This window comes from Salvia hispanica, chromosome 3 (genome assembly GCF_029641045.1).
Source record: "Salvia hispanica isolate PSC_SH4W2 chromosome 3, Shi_PSC_v1, whole genome shotgun sequence".
In the NCBI taxonomy this organism is placed as follows: Eukaryota; Viridiplantae; Streptophyta; class Magnoliopsida; order Lamiales; family Lamiaceae; genus Salvia; species Salvia hispanica.
Window position 1 is genome coordinate 10,390,730 of NC_142694.1, and position 18,835 is coordinate 10,409,564.

Sequence of the window (18,835 nt, forward strand, 5' to 3'; positions counted from 1 at the left end):
TTGCACGGTCAACTATTACAAAATAAAATCGAAATAAAGTGCAATACCCAATAACTAAAGTAAAATTAATAAACCATAAAGTTATTTATATGATCATACTATTATTTATTTATCTAAAAAAAACAGCTAGAAACGGTCTATCCAAAGAAAAGAGAAACGCCGTTTGCCTTGGCTTTATATGTGCAAATTATATTCCTTTGGCAATTATTTTAATAATTATTGAAATTAGTTAAAACGAAACTGGTATTTTCAACCAATCAGAAAAGAGAAAACGGCATATTTTATAATTAATTTTAATTAGAAAAGCTGAAACGGACGATCCGAAGAGAAACCTCAATTTGCCACATTTTTCTCTCACTAAAACCCTCTTCCCTCTCTGTCTATATACTTTGCACTGTTCCTTCTCTCTCTGCGCATATCTTCTCCTTGCAGACTCAGTAAAATATTCTTGCAAATACTAAAATAACCCACAAATTCTATAAGCAAAAGGCGTGCTCTGTTTTTCGCCTTTTTTAATAATTCCGGTTTTTTGATTGATATCTTAGCTCACGATCTTCCAGTTTGATTGCTGAAATGGAGGCAATTTAGAGCTCGACCCATCAGGTAAAACGCTTCCGATTTTGTTTTAATCCCTTCGTTTAGCATTTCTGCGGAATTCTCGATTTTTTCCAGCTTTGATCCGTGAAACTGAACGATAAATTTTGGGTTTTATTTTTTTGTGGTGTTTCTGTTGCTTTCGACAGACCCGTGTGGAAAAAATAAAAAATTAAAGTGAAAGAGCGGAAAAAGCGTGATTCTTTGATCATGGCTGTGGTGGAGAATGCCGGAGCTAACGCGATTGCGTCGTCGAATTGCGACAACGACGCGGTGGTTAACGGGCAGGGAGCTAAGCCGGCTGATCAGAGTTTCCATAAGATGCCTAACGGCCATCATCAGCTGGGTGTCAATGGAAATGGGGGGACTTTGGAGAAGAAGATGGATGGGGAGGAAGATGATGGAGGGGAGGGGTTTAAGAGGGATATGCGGGATTTGGAGGAAATGCTGTCGAAATTGAATCCGATGGCGAAGGAATTCGTGCCGCCGTCTCTCTCCGCCTTCGCTGGTGGGCAGCACAAGCTGCTGGTGCCGCCTCACGCTGCTGCGGTTGCTGCGGCTGCGGCCGGGCATTTTGGGTTCAGCACTAATGGTTTTGTGATGCAGCAGCAGGTTAACTCGGGAGTTCCCACTGCCAATTCTTTTAGAAGGGTTGGTATTTTTACGTGATCAATGATATTGTGTTTGTGTGTTGAATTATGTTTGAAAGATTCTTTTTTTTTTTTGTTGTTTCTGTTGAGTTTATTTTGCTTTGGGGTGTTGAGTAGTTCCCACTGCCTTTTGATTGGTTGCTGGAAAATATAGGGCTATAGATGATGAGAATGTGTTGGGTTTACTGTAGTATGATGGCTTGGGGTTGTTTAGTTCATGGATTTTTTGAAGCCCAAATTGTCTGGATACGAAGAAGTGAGATTCGGATATTGATTTTTATTTACTGTGTGTTGTTCCATGATTACGTATTTTGTCTTGCGATAGTCTTTCTCTGTTGTTTTAGTGTTTTAAAGAGGCTGTTTGGTAATGGTGATGGCGATGGTTTGCAGAAGAAAAATGGCTTTGTTAATGGAAAGCGGAGGATGAATAGCCGAACGAGCATGGCTCAAAGAGAGGACGTGATTAGGCGGACGGTCTATGTCTCTGACATTGATCACCAGGTAAAGAGAATCTAGGTTTGAGGCCGGTTTATCATTCAATTCCTTTAAAAACGTATGAAATTTGGCGTTTTCCTGTGATGGATGTAGGTAACCGAAGAGCAACTTGCGGCGCTTTTCATTGGCTGTGGACAGGTAAATATATTTTCGCCCTCATTATGGTTACTATTTCAAGCATTAGCTACTAAATAGGAGTAATTGTTTTCCTTGATTTTCATAATGAAGGTGGTGGATTGCCGTGTTTGTGGCGACCCCAATTCCGTTCTTCGCTTTGCCTTCATTGAGTTCACTGATGAGGGTATGGACATTGTACCTTTTGTGTGTATTTCATTAAATTTCTAACCTTCTCACATCAAGTTGTTTGTCGCTGACGAGCAGAAGGGGCAAGGAATGCTTTGAGCTTAGCTGGAACTATGCTCGGCTATTATCCTGTGAGAGTGCTACCTTCGAAAACTGCTATTGCCCCTGTTAATCCAACATTTTTGCCAAGGGTAAGAAATTTTCTCTCCTTTTTTCTTTTACTTGCTAGACACGTGAAAGCAATAGTTAGTTCAACAATGACACGCTGAGTGTTTCTTTTTTTGTGAACTAGTCTGAGGATGAAAGGGAGATGTGTGCAAGAACTATCTACTGCACAAACATAGATAAAAAGGTACTTTGGTTTTCAGAATTTTTTCTGTGCAGTGTCAATGAGCAATTTCTTGCCAGGCACAAAAAAGTGATTTGTTGTTGCTTGATGTAGGTCACTCAAGCAGACGTCAAACTCTTCTTTGAGTCTATTTGCGGAGAGGTTTGTAACTGCTCATGATACCCCTGAACAACTCATTATTGAAATTGTTATAATTCATGAAATGCATCTGTTAACTCAGGTTTATCGTTTGAGGTTGCTTGGTGATTATCATCACTCAACTCGTATAGCTTTTGTGGAGTTTGTGATGGTAAGAACAACAGGCTTCCCCCTCATTCTTTATTTCTTGTAGCAAGAGAAGTCACTATTTTCTTGCCCAAACTTGACATTGCATGATAAAATCTATTAATTGTGAATGTCGTAATGTGTAGTATACTTAGCAACATTTGTGCTGAGTGCTGATCTGTTCCCGTAGTCAAGAATTGTACAAGGAAACATTGTTGGATATATTAAAGTACCGTCTTCTGTTCCGTTTCTAATAGAGGAAAATCTAATACTAGTTGTGAATGTCGTAACGCATAGTATACTTAGCAACAGTTCTGCTGAGTGCTGATCTGTTCCCTTAGTCAAGAATTCTGCAAAGGAACATTGTTGCATCAAATTTCCTTTTGCACTTAATGCCAATATTTATTCTTTCAACCTATTTGTTGGTTTAGCATATAGTCAACCTTCCACATATTGCCTGGTACCATTTCTTTTGCAAAACTTTATTAATGAACTTTTTGACAAATCCCAACATCGCCAATCCTCTTCAACATATTAAAGCGTTATTCGCTAGTTATGTCATTTGACGTGTAGACATGCTATAGATGCTGCCATTATGTTTCTACTTTTGTTACATATGAGCTTGCAAAATACCTTGCTTTATTGTGCCATACTCAACCATACAAAGTTGTTTGGACACCTTTTATTCCGGAAAGATGCTGTGCTGTTGTTGCCCATTTTACGTACATGATTTTTCACTTTCTTTTCCTTTTTCTTCGCCTTTTCATTCCACGATGCTTCTTCTAGTGTGAGTCAGACAAATTAGGAAGCTAAGGAACAAATGTTAATAATCAGTGAAGAAAGGCCATGATATCTGTTTGATGCAATATAGAAACTTGCTTATATCTGAGAGGTTCACAGGTGAGGTTTAGACAATCGTGTCAACACTTTCGGATAATTGTCTCGGATTGTGCTGCTTGACATTAGCCCTGCCCCTATTTTTTTTTACTCTGATTCATTTAAGGATAGAAGTAACAATAGTTGCAAATGTTCAACCACACGCCTATTTAGTGTTGTTATAGATTGGATTAGTTCCTTTTCTTTCATTGTAGTTGGTTTTTAGCTTTTAATGAGATTCCTCAAAATTACATACTGTATAATAATATTGCTTTCATTTTGCATGCCTAATATGAGTAATGCATTAATTTTTTCAGATAAGACCACATACTGCTACTGAATTTGTATCATAAGATCTTCGTACATTCCTTTCACAGTGAACAATATATTTTTACAACCTTATGCAGATTTTACTCAGTTCTTCCTCTTGATTTTTATACTTTGTTGTGACATGCAAGTGTGATTCATTTCTTATCTGGCACGATGATCTTTTGATAAGTTAGCCCCCTTCTTATGCTGTTTCCAACTAGGAGTTTTCCTACTATACTCTCGGGATGGCTAAGATTTAGTTTCCAGTAATCTTTACATGTTGAACGTACAACACTTTCTGGATCGGCCCTTTCTTGATACATCATCTCAACTTCACATTGTATATTCTCAATTCAGATTGTGTCGTCTGTTTATTGTAAATCCGAATAAGTCATGCTATTGGCATGAACGTCTGATGCAACTTATCTCCCCCTTTTCAGGCGGAGAGCGCAATAGCAGCACTGAACTGCAGCGGAGCAGTCTTAGGATCACTGCCCATAAGGTTTGTACCTATCCGTTCACTCAATCTATGTGACAATCTGTGACAATCTCTCCTCGTGGTAAATGATTAATCCGAGATATTCGCACTTGCAGAGTTAGCCCATCTAAGACTCCAGTCCGACCCCGTGCCCCACGCCAATCCATGCACTGATTGCTCATGAAGCACCTCTTTTAAGTTATATATACATAGAAACTGATACTTGCCATGGTATCTATTATGTGTTTTTAGCTTCTATTTTTCCTATGTCTGCTTCAGATGTATGGTTTGCCTGTAGAGTACGACTATTTTCGAGGCTTTATTATGCTGCACATTACGCTGCGTTGAGCTTAGTAGGCACTTCCCTCACACTACTTCTGCTACTTTTACCACATGCTTCTTTCTCACTTGGAAGTTTTAACGATTCTCGTTTTTGCCAAATTTTGTGGCGTTGCTTCGTCCTTTGGTATTACCAATGCTTGCCTCTTACATAGCGCGTAAAATACTTTCCATTATGTTGGTTATCAGCAGTAGATCATCTCAATTCATTGTGTTTTAGGTCATAAATTGTTGGAGTTGTTAAGAACAAAATGAAAAAGTAGTTCTTGATTTTTTGCTCTGTTTGATTTGGGATTGCTAAGTCAAGTCTATGGTGATAGTTTTTTTTTCTACTTCATATGTATGATATGACTCGATTTGTGTTTCGTGTTAGTGTTTAGTCTTATCGTGTTGGCCGATAGTCGAAGATTTTTTCAAGGTGTAATCGGGTCGGACTGTCGAGGTCTTATCCGTTAGCTGAAAGTTTACTTTGAGTCGTAAGGTGGATTGATTAAAACAATATTTATTTTGATAAATTAATTCTATTTTAACTATCTTCAAATATTTGATTTTATATATTATTAATTTTACTAGTCAAGCTTATGGAGCATTAAATGAACCCTCTTTCTACAGTCTTCTTTCATAAACTTGGAGAAGGGTACAAAGTGCAAAAGCAATTAGTTAAATCATTATAAAGTGCAAAATTCGTGGAAGGACGAAATCTTTGTCTCTTCACAAGTCATAATTGGTGTCTTTGTGTTCTTCTCTTGTGATAACGACAATTTACCTAAGTGGAGAACCCACACAAATATAACAAAATATAAATAAAAAAAACAAATAAAATAACAAAATAACCATTTATAACAATGTACTATGTAACAATGGCAAATTGTTTTTGGCTTCTCAACATCTTTTTGGTTGGAGCAAATTCCCTTTTTATTAGTATTTAGAAAAACAGTTATAGAACCATGTACTCATAATCTATTGCATTGGCAAATTAATACAATAGGTTAATACAGAGTAGAAAATAAATAAGATTTCACACATATTATTACAATGATGGGTTCCAATTTCGAGTGAAGTTGGGAAGTCGACCGACCAGTAGCGTATCAAGAATTTGGATCTGAAAAAGTGACAAATAATTGCATAACGTTGGTCGGAGCAGTTAGTGTCGTCGTCAACACGAGTGTGGGAAAATGGATTATGAAGTATGAATATTAGACAATGAAGAATACCATCCTAGCATGCATGAACCGGTAGTACACAGTGCTGTAGTGGTTGTACAGTGAGAACAAATAGGCTGAGCCACGCCCATGCATGCGCCATCATCCACTAACTTGCATGCGTGTTGACCATAACTTTTTTAATTTGGACTATTGTTGTCACCTTCCTTATAAGAATCTTCAAAACCAAACGCAAAATTAGCTTGTGATCTAAAAATATGGGATGCCTACAATTATCAATTAGAAGAAGAGGGCAAGTTTTGAAGGTAGTGAAAGTGGATGATGGCAAAGTCATCAGCAGTTTTTGTGAAAGATTTGCTTGTGGATTTTGAAGGGTTTGGAGTGAAACAATCAAGAAAATGTGGCAAGTTTTTGGCGCCAAGCTTTGAGCTGCAGTTGGGGAAGACTTACTATCTTTTCCCGGCGGTGAAGAGAATAAAGATTGTGATAACGAAGAAGCAGCTGGAGCCTGGAGGAGTTGCTGTCCGATCAAACCAGCTGGAAGCCTGCTCTCCTTCCCATTCCAGAAGAAAATGAATTGTAGATTTGTAGCAATGAGAAGTTTATGGGGAAAAATTGAGAAGAAGATTCGACTTCATCGTTCGCATAATTAGAGCCTCTATTCAAATCAATATTAGAATACAATAGTTTGAATAATTGTTTAATCCATATTTATTATTCCTATAAATTAAATACTATACTAAACTTTGATATAAATGTTTTCCCTGATATACTAATATTTTCAACAAACTCCTCAATCTAAGTAAGAAAAAGGTAGTGCCATGTTAAAAATGCTATCTATGTACACATACATGGTACACATTGTCGTAGGAATTTAATAGCGTAATCTTTGATGTTATGTCACTGACGCCTTTGATCTTTTGTTTGTCGTAACTGTCATCGATTTTATAGCACGACTTTTATCGTTTGACACGATTGGGATATTTAATCTTTAGTTATTTGTAATTATCACTGACTTTATGAGGCGTGTTGATTGCAAGATTATTCATATTTCTTGCATAAACCTTATATGTATAAAGGTAAATTTGGAAAAGATTTTAAGCCTTTGCTTTTTTGTTTTTCCTTTCTGTTTTTTCTACCCATTGAATTTCTTCAGTTAAATTTGTCAAAAATTACGAAAATTTAAATTCAATATCACTAAATAAGGAGACCTTCCAGTTATCCGTAATTTACACCAATTTATTAAAGAGCAGTAATTTTTTTATTTACACCAATTTATTCGAAAACACCATGAATTAGTTCAACCATGAATCTCCACATCGACGATTTTCCTCTCCACTTTCGTCTTCGGCACAGAGATGCACAGAACTCCGTTCTTCATCTCCGCCTTCACCTTCTCCTTGTCGCAGTTTTCTGGCAGCCTCAGCCGCGTGCTGTAGGAGCTGTAGCTGCTCCCGCTCGACCACTCGCCGTCCACCTTCCTCTCTCCCTTGATCACCAGCACCTCATCCTCCACGCTCACCTTCACGTCCTCCTTCGACAATCCAGGCATGTCGAATCTCATCCTCACCTCATTCTCGTCCTCGCTCATGTCCCACGGCAATCGCACGTCCGCCGCGCCGGGGTACGCCATCACGTCGCCGAACAGCCTGTCCATCGTGTCCAGCATTCTCCGCATCGACCGCATCGGCGACGCTCTGTCCAGCAATCCTGCAATTGTGCGAGGAGATCGAGCAATTGAGTCATCAATAATTGGGGATTTTTTGCCCTAATTTGAATTCAAATCGCGATTGGAAGGTTGAATCGCGAATTTCGCCCTAAATTGAAATTGAAACTGAATTAGGGGAAATCGACTTACCGAAAGGAGATATGTCGGCGGAGAGTGGCCGGGGGCGACGTTCGACGGCGGTGCGCTGGTCTCCGCCGCCTTGGCCAACATGAACGTCGACGGCGGAGTCTTTGTTTTCTCCGGCGGCCTGAGCTCTGGCTGATGGCGACGGCCTTGCTCTAGGAAAGAATGCGGAGGAAGGTGCAATGGAAGCTCTGTTTGTCGGTGAAACGACGGCGTTTGATGAAAGCGGAGAAAAACTCAGAATTCCGGTTGCCATTTTAGAATGAAGCAAATGCAAAGTGTAGAAGAAAACAGAAGAGTAAAGTAATGAAATCAGTTGTTGAGCTAAATCTGATTGATGATGATGGAATGGAATTGTGTATAAATAGAGTGATGGAAGAAGAGTGTGGATTCATCTTGACTGATTGAGAGATGATTATGTGTTTTTTCCTGAATGTTCTTTCGAATTTTTTTCATGCAAAATTAGATAATATTTCATTTTTTTCTGCTAGATTCGCGAATCATCTAGTTTTGTGATTGGGCCTGTTATTGGGCCGCGTTAGTTTCATGGGCCTGACCTGAAGTTTGAGGGCCATATGGTATCATTGTAGCATTCATGGGCCAGAAGTCTCTCTCGTGTATAGCCGGGATGCAAGTTCTGGTTCCGATCACGGGTTGAATCAAAACCGGCATATCGGTAGCAGTTTGGGTTTGGTTTCAAGTTTTCGGAGCCATAACTAGCAAACTCGTGGAAAATAAAAAAAAAGTTGAAAATCAGTATAAAAATTAAATTGCCGATTTTGAAATGGATCCGTAATTTTACTTGGTGGACGGATTATGGATCCCATAAGAAGAAGTTTTGGACGTGAAAAGATAATTGTGTTACCATGTCAACAACGGATGTAAGAAATCGATCTCGGATTCTTTTGTCTATTCAAAATACATTGTTGTATCATTCTTTTTGATTGACGAGTCATGAAGCAAGGAAATTTGATCCTTAAACCTCTCTATTGCAAGACTCAAGACCACAATCGGATTTGATTTTTAAACATCTCTATTACAAGATAGAAGATCTCAACATTTGATGTTTTCGAATGGGCACAATACAAGATTTTGTCATTAAAATGAGATCAAGATGTAGAGTTAATTACTAAAAAGGATTTGGTTTTGAAGAAGCTAACAAAATAAAATAGCTATGCGGCCTTGGATCAAAGCCTAAGAAGATTTTAGCCCACTATTATAGTTACCCTTATGGCCTTATCATCTTATTTTGCCTATGTATTTGTCACACACACAAAAAAAAAAAAAAAAACTTTAAAGGACCATTAAGTCAATATTGCTATGACATAGTCAAATAACAAACTTGTAGTAGAAATTTGTAATAAAGATATCATGTACTAAAAACGTGTACATTCATTACACATTTAAAGAAGAAGCAATTAGTAGATTCTTTTGTATATATAGTAAAATAGATAAAGAAAACCATTAGAAAAGTGTCATTCACTTCGTTTAGGCCAAAAAATGAAAAGACTATTGGATTAAAGATCAACGTTTTAAGGGAAATAAAATGGACTCACCACCATACCATTATTGAAATTAGTTAAATTATTACTTAAAGTTGCTAGTATCTAATTCATGGAATTCCAAAAGTTTTATTTAGGGTGCATAGCTATAAATTAGAGTTACTATAGAGATGCGGAAGGCTATTAATTACCCCCACCACTGCCCAATTTAATACTCCTGTATATGTCTGTGATATACTATATGATATACTATTATCTTTGTAACAATAAGATTTTATAAAATATATAAAGAAAACCAAAAATGGAGATCCATTGTTTGTTCATCTCTGCAAATAGCAATCCCCATAAACAACAGTGTTCCCTAATTCCTACGCTTTCTCTGCCATAAATCATCATCTACCATGTGGAGTTTCTTCAACAATACCCAAATAAAAGGATAAAAGCTTATACAAAAAATAAAGTAACAAAAAAGAAATTGCTTCTCATTTTAGCTTATAAAAAAATAAAGTAGCAAAAAAGAAAATGCTTCTCATATTAGTATTTTCAGCTTTCACATCTCTCGAGAAAAACATATTCCCTCATGCTTGTCTCCAACTCCCTCACCTCTAATTATTTTCACTTTTTTTATATGCCAAACTATCACACTACTACATGTCTATTGAATTAGAGATAAATCACAAAATTTAGTCAAATTAGAGAGAAATTTGAAAATGAAATACTAAATCAGCAAATTTCAATTTATCATAGTTGTTATCTATTTCAATTAATAGTATGTACACTAGTATAATAAAAATCAGTAGTAGTAGTGCTTTTTAATTTGACTAATTAATCTCGAGTGTATCGCCCATAAAACATTACTACTATTCACCTTATAATCTATCGTTATTCACCAGCATTGTGCTACAAACAAAATATAATGTGTAAAACAGGTTTATTAGGAGTAGTATTTAATTGCTACAAAAAGGCAGAATATAAGAAAACGTCTCCATCAGGTACCTCTATATAAAGCATAAACCCAAGTCTTGAACATTTCATGTTGTGATGGGGAAGAAGAATTCATGGGTGAATGCTGTGAAGAAGGCCTTCAGATCTCCCACCAATGATGACAAGAAGAGAGAAGAAGAAAACCACCAAGAAAATGTAGAAAAAGTATTGTATTCTCTCTCTCTTTTATCTCTCTTGATTACTATATATAACTAAATGTGGGTGTGTTTTTGATTCAGAAAAGGGGGAAGAAGAGATGGATTTTTGGGAAGAATCTAAGCATTGAGACGGCGAAATGTGCGAATTCTTCGGCGGTGAGGATTTGCGGCGGAGAAGAGATCACTTCGGTGAGGATCAGGAAGCAGCCCAAAATGGAGGACCAGAAGCTTCCTTTTGCGGCGGAGGAGAATGTTTTGATGACAGAAGACAAGGCGGCGATTCTCATTCAGAGAATCTTCAGAGGATACCTGGTAATAATATTTTCTGATTTTTCTTGGATTTTTCTATATTTCATGCAATTTTATAAAAATACGTTCTACCTCGTAACTCTTTTATCTATGCTCTTTTCATATTTTGGTCTTTTAATCAATTCTCTTTTAATTCCTAAAAAATAAAAATAATTATTAGTGTATGTTTTGACTTTTGTATCACTTGATTAGAAATTTGTGTGGGATTTGTAATTGAATTAAAATCTAATTTTTGTGTTAAAGAATATTCTGATCTCATCCTGCGTTGTAAAATTTCGTGTTTGGATAACGAATGTTATCTAGATAGAGTGTGTAACAACAATGTTGTGTGGAAAAGACAAACTATACACCTTCACATAAACAAATAAAATGCCCAAATTGGCCTAATTTTATCTTAGACATTAAGCCTCCCCGTTTTGATTTTTCAATAAAATTTACATTACAAAATTGCAATTTTACCCCTCTCATTAGAGTAAGAATATTTCTATTTCTCTTTAACATCCACCTCGGGTTGTAAATCATTTTCGCCAAATGAATCTACATGTCTCGATATTATGTTCTGGATCTGTCACTGATGCGCTCACATGACTAAAATAAATGGGTAGCTTTATAAAATTGTCAATAGGGGGTGAATTTGTCTATTTACACAAGAGGTGGATGATTTTTATTAGGGTGGATGATGGAGTATGTGTTTATTGTATACCAAAATTGTGATATTTTTTTATTTAATCATTAGTTCAAATGTAACTTGATTAGGCAAGGAGAGCTCTAAATGCTCTACAAGGCGTGGTGAAACTGCAAGCACTAATAAGAGGCCACAATGTCCGAAAACGTGCCAAAATGACCCTCCAATGCATCCAATCTTTGGTTCGAGTCCAAGCTATCGTTTGTGATCAGCGCCGGAGGCTGTCGTGCGAAGCCGTGTTTCGCCCTGACAGCCTCAGGCCGTCGAGCCGTGCTTCGAATAGCTTGGGCGTGGGCCCCACCGAGCTCGGGGAAATCCACGCCCTCATACAAAAGGCCAAAGAATGCTCACTCAAACAGGGCCACACATTAGCCCATGCATTGTCTCAACAGGTAAATAATGGTTTCTCATTTACTCTACAGTGACTCGAATCTCCGACCTTTTAGATCGGAGGAGAAGTGTCTCAACATATCTTTTGCTATCATTAATTATTACAAACACTTTTTTTTTTACTTTTGCATCCCTCTTTCTCTATATATATCAAAGTAATATGAAAATCAGATGTGCAGTCGACGATACTAACATATGTTCTATGTATCACAAACATTTCATTTTTCAGATTTGGGCCACAGATTTAGAAGATTATTCAAGGAGGGAAAATGACTATAGTAGGATGAGGAAAGATAGGTATCTATGCAATCAAAGGGATCCAATGAAGACTAGTGAAGTGAAGAGCCACCAATCTCCGAGAACCCCGGCATGGTCCAAGACGAGGTCTATCCCGTGCAGCCCGCGCGGGGAAGCTAGCTCGCGAAGGGTGAGCATGAGCGAGAGGTCTTGCCCGTTGCCTCGGCCAAACTATATGGCAGCCACGGCCTCGGCCATGGCGCGTGTTAGGCCAAACAGCACGCCAAGGCAGAGGCCGTCGAGCCCGGGCAGGGAGGCGGCCGGCACGGCTAGGAAGCGCCTCTCCTTCCCAGCCCATGAATTTGAGGATCAATCCAACTTCCAAAGATGGAGAGAGGAGCCTTACTATGGCACAGACTGAGTGAGACATGGAGGCAAGATGTGGCTGATTTTTTCTTTAATTCTGCATTTGTAGATTGTGTACATGGTTTTCAATGTAATAAGCTTAGGAAACAATCTTGGTTATGCCCACAACTACTTATGTCTGATCTTGATTCTTGTTTTCTTCTAATTTCTCAAATTTTTGCTCTGTTTTGCTATGTTAGGTATAAATGTATTGCCAACTCCAGTGCAAGAAAATTTGTCCCATACTGTTTTGTTTTATATATAGAGGATTAATAAAGGTTCTCTATTTTATCTTTTTGATTATTTGAAATCACGTTTGCCTCGTAATGACTTGACTGTGTAAAGCAAATGAACTATCTATTGTGATAAACTAGTATTTTGTGATAAGTTATTATGTTAACTGTTAAGTTTGTAACATTAATACTTTCATTAAGAAGCCTCAAACTCAGAGTGATGGTTTGAGGAAAGAGGTAGTTGTAACCAACATGATATTTAGGAGTCAACTCGAAGTGATGGCCCATGGAGTGATAGTCTGGTAAAGGAGTCGGTCGTCAGAGTGGTGGCATGAGGAAAGAGCCAGCCGTAGCCAACGAAATGTCTAAGAGCCAACTCGAGATAGTGGCCCACAGAGTGATAGTCTAGGAAAGGAGTCGGTCGTGACCAATTATTGAGAAGCCGAAAAAGATTCAAGAACACGAGCACAATTACATACTATATATAATCAATAGGTGAGCCGTAAAGGGTAGAGAGCATTATTTATAGCACTAGTAAAGAATTTGGTGAGTGAAAATCCCTTTTGTTATGCATGAAAAGAAGTTCAAATATACGCTTTAGTAATGTGGGATCCTTAATTTGCAGCTTTAGTGTAATACTATAATGTATGTCACGTTCTACTATAGAAGTGTAGCTCGGCTTTTAGGACAAACCATGGTATTGTTTTTATTATCTTTCTACAAATCATTGGAGAGATAAACTATGACTATAACCCACCATAATTTGTAGGAAGTGCATGCTATGAGTATCTAATGTGTGTGTTGGTGAAATTAGAGGTGGATTAGTGTTTTATATTGACATATCTTAAAATATATACGAACCATCTAGTTTTCAAAAAATGTCTATATACTATATGAATTATCATCTTGAAAAAGTAAACAAGGAATATAGTGTCTGTGCTACTAGTAGTGTTGGAATAGTTTTATCTATTAAGGAAATATGGTTATTATTTACTCATGCTCGTGATCGAAAATAAGAGTCTCATTTTTTCTATTTTGATCATTCCGCCACAGAGATCACATTTCACTTTTATTATTGTAAATGAGTCTCACATTCCACTCACATTTGATTACAATATCAATTTATAAAATAGTTTATTATCTTTTTAACTCACATTTTTTTTACATTTTAAAAACTCATACCGGAAATAAATGTGATTTCTAATCATGGACGAAGAGAATATACTTTTTCATGGAGCACCATTTTTTTATGCAAGAATTTTCACTCGTTATTGGGCTTAGAGATTTTTTTTTCCTACTCTGTTGTAGTACTACGAGATTTTTTTATTCATTATTGGGCTTAGCCCAAATCAGTTGGAGTCTGAAGTCAGCTTTTAAGTAGGATATTTTTGGGCTTCAAGCTTTCAATAAATAATGGAGTTTTTAATTGTTTTTTCGTCAGTATTATTTTTTTCATATTTTTGTGATAAAATGCTATTCTCAATTTTAAATTTATAATGTACCTCTCCCTCCTCCTCCGTTCATCATCAATAATGTAAAATTAGTAAAGTATAACATGTAAAAGAAAATAATAATGAATTATAGTACTTAGTATTAAGCAAATACATACGGCCTAATTTCTATGAACATACAAAAATTATTTTTTAAAAATACTATTGATCGCAACAAAATTTATTTTGCCACCATACAACCCCCAATCTTTTCATTATATTTCCAAAATGAAAACAATGTACAACTTTAATTGTATATTTATCCCAGTAGCCCCAACTCTTTTTCCACATATGATTCACACATTTCTTGTCAAAATCCTAAAATTCCAACATCATACCAGCTGATACTATTGCAAATAATAATGATATAATAACTATATAAGTCATATATTACCTTTTTCGTTTTACACAATTTATTCTCAATTCAGATGTGTCTTAGCTCACAATGAAGAAATATAGCCAATTCTAAGTTGAAAAAAGTGGTGACAAGATTCATTTTTCAACTAAGAGAAAGGGACTTCTCCATATTTCAATGAAACGAGATATTTCCCGACAAAAGAAATAGGACATTGTCCCACAACCACAACCCAATTTCAAGAGCCAAGAAGGTAAGGACACAATCTACTTTTCTATCTAGCTGTCTCCAAATTCAAACCCTTTCAATTTTGTCATCAAATTAATCATCAAGAATTACTACTAATTCCTTAATAAAGAGATTCTACTACTTCACTCCCAAAACCATTACCATCATATATGAAAATTCAACATCTTCATAAATAAACCATTCAAACAATCCACAAATCAACTTCAACAAACCAAAAGTAAAGGGATATTGAAAATTTCACAGCTTCTCACCGGGACTAGTTGAGCCGGTGGAACGCGATTTCTGATGCTGGAGCTGCAGGAGCCGGGCTACTGCAGACGCTGCCATCCGAGTGCGAGAACAGCGTCCTGTGGAGAACCCCGGTGGGCGAAGAGACATTAGTAGCGGGGGCGCTGACCGAGTCGCAGCCGGAGATGGCGACTGATCCCGGCTGCAGGGCCTCAGCGAGAGGCCCTCCTCGTGCGAATGGCTCCCAGTAGAGAGGGTTGATCCATCTCGGATCTTGCTCAATGCTTCCCATTTCTTGATCAGCAGCAGCCATGGCTATGGACAGATTGAGCGAAGGGGACAAGTTCCCGTGATTCGTTGTAACGGACGATTCAGCATTCCCACTGCTGATGCTGTCGAGATTGCTCATCGACCAGGCATCGATGAAGCCTTCAGAGGCCGAGAAATTCGAATAGGATAACGCATTCAATGGCTCGACATAATCTTGATTGAAAAGGGAAGTTGAGCCATAAACAGAGGAAGAGGAGCCAACATTCACAAATCCCATATTCGATTCGATGAAATGCTGCTGCTGCTGCTGCTGCCATCGCTGATCGGTCCCATCCATCATCAAGCTCAAATCCCTTCATTATAAATCAAAATTCAGGAATCAAACACAAGCAAAATCACAATCACACAACATCACACCAAATCATACCTATTATTAAGTCCTCCTTTGAAAGAAGAGGGATCATTTTTAGCATTGAAAACAGAAAGGGGCTTATTGATACTATTATCATTCCCTGCAGCAAATTGTTGAGCAGAAACAGAAACAGAAACAGTAGTACTAGGAGGAACATGGCTTTGCTCAGTGCGAGTTTTCTTGAGATTTTCGCCACTGTTTTTAACTTCCACAGGCTTTCTTGAACGGGGGCGGCCCCTGTGCAGGTGGCGCTCACAGTATTTCTGGTGGGGCGCCACATCTCTCGAACACCTCCATTTCTTACCATCTGTTCTCTTACATCTACCCGGCTCCGGATCTCCATTTCTTGAATATCTCACATTGTACACTGCTTCCAAAAATCAAGATTATAAGCTAAATCAAAAGACAAATTTTTTTTAAAAAAAATCAAGATTGGATTTTTACATGAAGCAGGGCAATCGGAAGGGAAGTTTCTTGAATGTGGGAAGAGAAGGTCGGGAGGGACAGGCACAGACGAAATCATGTACTTGTAAATCATCGCTTGTCTCTCTAACTCTTTCCATTGAGCGAATGTGAAAGGGAACGCCGCGGCGGCAGCAGCAGCCATCTCCTCTGCGTGAAAGAAAAAAAAACTGCGATGAGCTTTCTGTGGCGCATTTAATCAAATACCTCGGTTGCCCCCAAAAAATTCAGAATTCAGAGAGAGAATTGAGGGAAATTTACCTGGGGATTTGAAGGGCGTGGCGGAATAAGCAGCGAAGATGTCAAAAGACTGCGAATTAGTAGCAAAATTTTCACCACCAAGGCGAGAGGATGATGAGACATCATCACCGTACGCATGGCCCACCGCCTCGGTAGCTCCGCCGCTGCTGGGCCCACCACCACCGCCTCCAACCAACGGTCGGCCCGGATTGACTTCTCCGCGGCGGTGAGAGCTCATGAGCTTCTTCAATCGGATCACATCATCGCCAGTTGACGATTTATTAGCTGCAACCTTTTCCAAACTAGTCATTCCTAAAACGGCAAAAATCGGCTTTCCCTTTTAAGATAATCACTGAGGAGCTGAAGAATTAAATTAAAAACCCTAAAATTAAGAAAAAGGGGGAAATTGTGGAAATGAAGAAATTTTAAGGTTTTAATAGGATTGATGATGATTAATGAAACGGACAGAAGTGGGAAATTGATTGGATGAGGGATGGGGCGTGGGGGCTCAAGCCTGGAATTTAGTACTAATAGCTTTGCCGCCATTGTTTTTGCTTCCTTGCTTCCGACATTCTCAACACTGCACTAATTGTAGAAGATAATATAGTATTTAACTACTAATATTTTTTCAATTAAGCAAACGATGATAAAATTAGGTGCACACGTTAGCAATAACGGTTTTTTGAATTGAGAGTGGTAAAAAATGCGAGGGGAAATTGAGAATGTGATCACATCAAATTAGAGATGATTATTATCTAAAATGATCGATATATTGATTAAATATACGTACAGAAATTTTTAAAAACTGAGTACTACATCATTTTTACTTTTTTTAGAGAAAGAGGTTTAACGAGTAAGTTTAAAAACGATCAAAATAAATTATACTACTACATACATGGATTTTAAGTAAACTTATATTCGAAGCCCGTTAATTAAAAAAATTGCTACTACTAATTTTTTCCTATGCATCAAAATCATCCATCAATATTAGGGCTGAGGAAAAATACCGAAATGCCAAAATACTGGCCTTATCGTACCGAAAAAATATCGAAAATACTGAATTTTCAGTATATCGTGACTTTCGGTATGGTATGATGCCTTACCGAAAGATCCGGTAAGGTAACGGTATGAATTTTCAAATACCGCGATATACCGCTGCATACCGAAATTCGGTATATAAACTAAGGTATATACCACAAAAATATAAACACAATTATATATAAAATATATTTTTATATATTTTTAAATTATAAATTCTATTATGAAATATAGATATAATTATGAATAAATTATATTTAATTTATTTTTAAAATTATAAAATATAGAGTAAATAATATTCTAAAAACTCTAATTTTCTATTTTAATTGATGTTGAAAGTAAGGTATACTGCAAAAGTAAGGTATACTGAACTTCGGTACGGTATATCGAAAATGAGGTACGGTATCGGTATGGAAATTCGTCATACTGAAAATAAGGTATACCGTTCGGTATACGAAAACTTTGGTAAAGTAAATGTATGACTTTTTCGCATACCGTATTTACGGTAAGGTATATGGTATGGTGGTTTCGGTAAGGTATACCGTACCATCCCACCCCTAATCAATATGATGCCAATGCAAATTTTAAAAAACACAACTGTCATTTTTCTTACTAAAAATATAATCAAGAAACTAATACTCTAATTAGTTCAAGAGTGAACTACACTAATAGTCTCTTATCTTGTCGAAAAATGCACCAATGGTCTTTAAAAAAAATTTATAGCCTAATTGGTTCCTAAAAATTACATTTTTGGTACCTGTCGGTCCTTTATACCCCTCTGCATTTGAAAAATCTCCTAAATGCCATGGAGGGCATTTTCGGTATCTGGAAAATACAATTTTGGTACCTCTTCAATCATGCAATTATTTTAGACATACATAAAAGCACCTTTTACAACAAAAAATATTTTCTTTTGAATTAATTCACTTAAATTTTTAAAATAATTACTTGAATAATGTATAGATTAAGCTTTATAATGAAAAAATTACTATAGTTCACTTTAGTATTTTTAATAAAAAAATATTACTTGCAAGATTTCGCTTTAATTTATTTTAGACATAGTTCACTTAAATTTTAATTATTATATTTAAAAAATATTCTTTACTATACTATATTTTAATTAACGTAATTAAAATATTTATTTTTCACTTAAATATAGTAACATTTAAATATTTTAAGTAAAATTTTTTAATTAAAAAACTACTATAATTCACTATAATATTATTTCTTTACAAATTTAAAAAAATTTAGTATAATTTTAAGTAAAACTAATCCCACAAAGAATTTTCTATAATTCACTTTAATATTTATATTAAAACTGTTCCACTTAAGTATACTATTTTTTCACAAACATATAGATTAATCTGTATAAAAAACAATAATTATTTAATTTTAAAAATAAATAAAGCTGACTAAAACATATGGTTTCTTATTTAAAATTTTGAAATCATAAAGCATCAAATATTATTTAAATAAAAGTATAATTGAGTTTATAAAAGAAAATGGTGATGGAAGA

The 18,835-nt window shown here is 36.5% G+C and overlaps 4 protein-coding genes across 6 annotated transcripts; 2 read left to right on the forward strand and 2 right to left on the reverse strand.

The window, feature by feature from the left end:
* The first annotated feature begins 317 nt into the window (after positions 1–317).
* Positions 318–4,692, forward strand: LOC125213998 (polyadenylate-binding protein-interacting protein 12-like). Of its 2 annotated transcripts, none has more exons than XM_048114829.2 (11): positions 318–603; positions 744–1,206; positions 1,635–1,745; positions 1,833–1,877; positions 1,968–2,040; positions 2,121–2,233; positions 2,335–2,394; positions 2,485–2,532; positions 2,612–2,680; positions 4,281–4,342; positions 4,435–4,692. In XM_048114829.2, exons 2-11 carry the CDS (start codon positions 805–807, stop codon positions 4,490–4,492), a joined length of 1,041 nt encoding a protein of 346 aa, XP_047970786.1. In that variant the 5' UTR covers positions 318–603; positions 744–804; the 3' UTR covers positions 4,493–4,692. The 2 variants fall into 2 exon arrangements, with proteins under 2 accessions (XP_047970786.1, XP_047970785.1); XM_048114828.2 differs by having other exon boundaries at positions 319–603; positions 744–1,245.
* A 2,346-nt stretch (positions 4,693–7,038) lies between these two features.
* On the reverse strand, positions 7,039–8,074 carry HSP21 (heat shock protein 21). The gene is made up of 2 exons (XM_048112490.2): positions 7,679–8,074; positions 7,039–7,530 (listed from the first exon to the last, which is right to left on the reverse strand). The coding sequence occupies exons 1-2, from the start codon at positions 7,926–7,928 to the stop codon at positions 7,121–7,123; spliced, it is 660 nt and encodes a 219-aa protein (XP_047968447.1). The 5' UTR covers positions 7,929–8,074; the 3' UTR covers positions 7,039–7,120.
* A 2,069-nt stretch (positions 8,075–10,143) lies between these two features.
* Positions 10,144–12,489, forward strand: LOC125212889 (protein IQ-DOMAIN 18-like). 2 transcript variants are annotated; one of them, XM_048113176.2, is made up of 4 exons: positions 10,144–10,314; positions 10,398–10,628; positions 11,382–11,702; positions 11,930–12,489. In XM_048113176.2, the coding sequence occupies exons 1-4, from the start codon at positions 10,216–10,218 to the stop codon at positions 12,356–12,358; spliced, it is 1,080 nt and encodes a 359-aa protein (XP_047969133.1). In that variant the 5' UTR covers positions 10,144–10,215; the 3' UTR covers positions 12,359–12,489. The 2 variants fall into 2 exon arrangements, with proteins under 2 accessions (XP_047969133.1, XP_047969132.1); XM_048113175.2 differs by having other exon boundaries at positions 10,149–10,323.
* A 2,298-nt stretch (positions 12,490–14,787) lies between these two features.
* Positions 14,788–16,832, reverse strand: LOC125211510 (growth-regulating factor 7-like). The gene is made up of 4 exons (XM_048111335.2): positions 16,303–16,832; positions 16,024–16,191; positions 15,595–15,946; positions 14,788–15,520 (listed from the first exon to the last, which is right to left on the reverse strand). The coding sequence occupies exons 1-4, from the start codon at positions 16,589–16,591 to the stop codon at positions 14,926–14,928; spliced, it is 1,404 nt and encodes a 467-aa protein (XP_047967292.1). The 5' UTR covers positions 16,592–16,832; the 3' UTR covers positions 14,788–14,925.
* Positions 16,833–18,835: the final 2,003 nt, after the last annotated feature.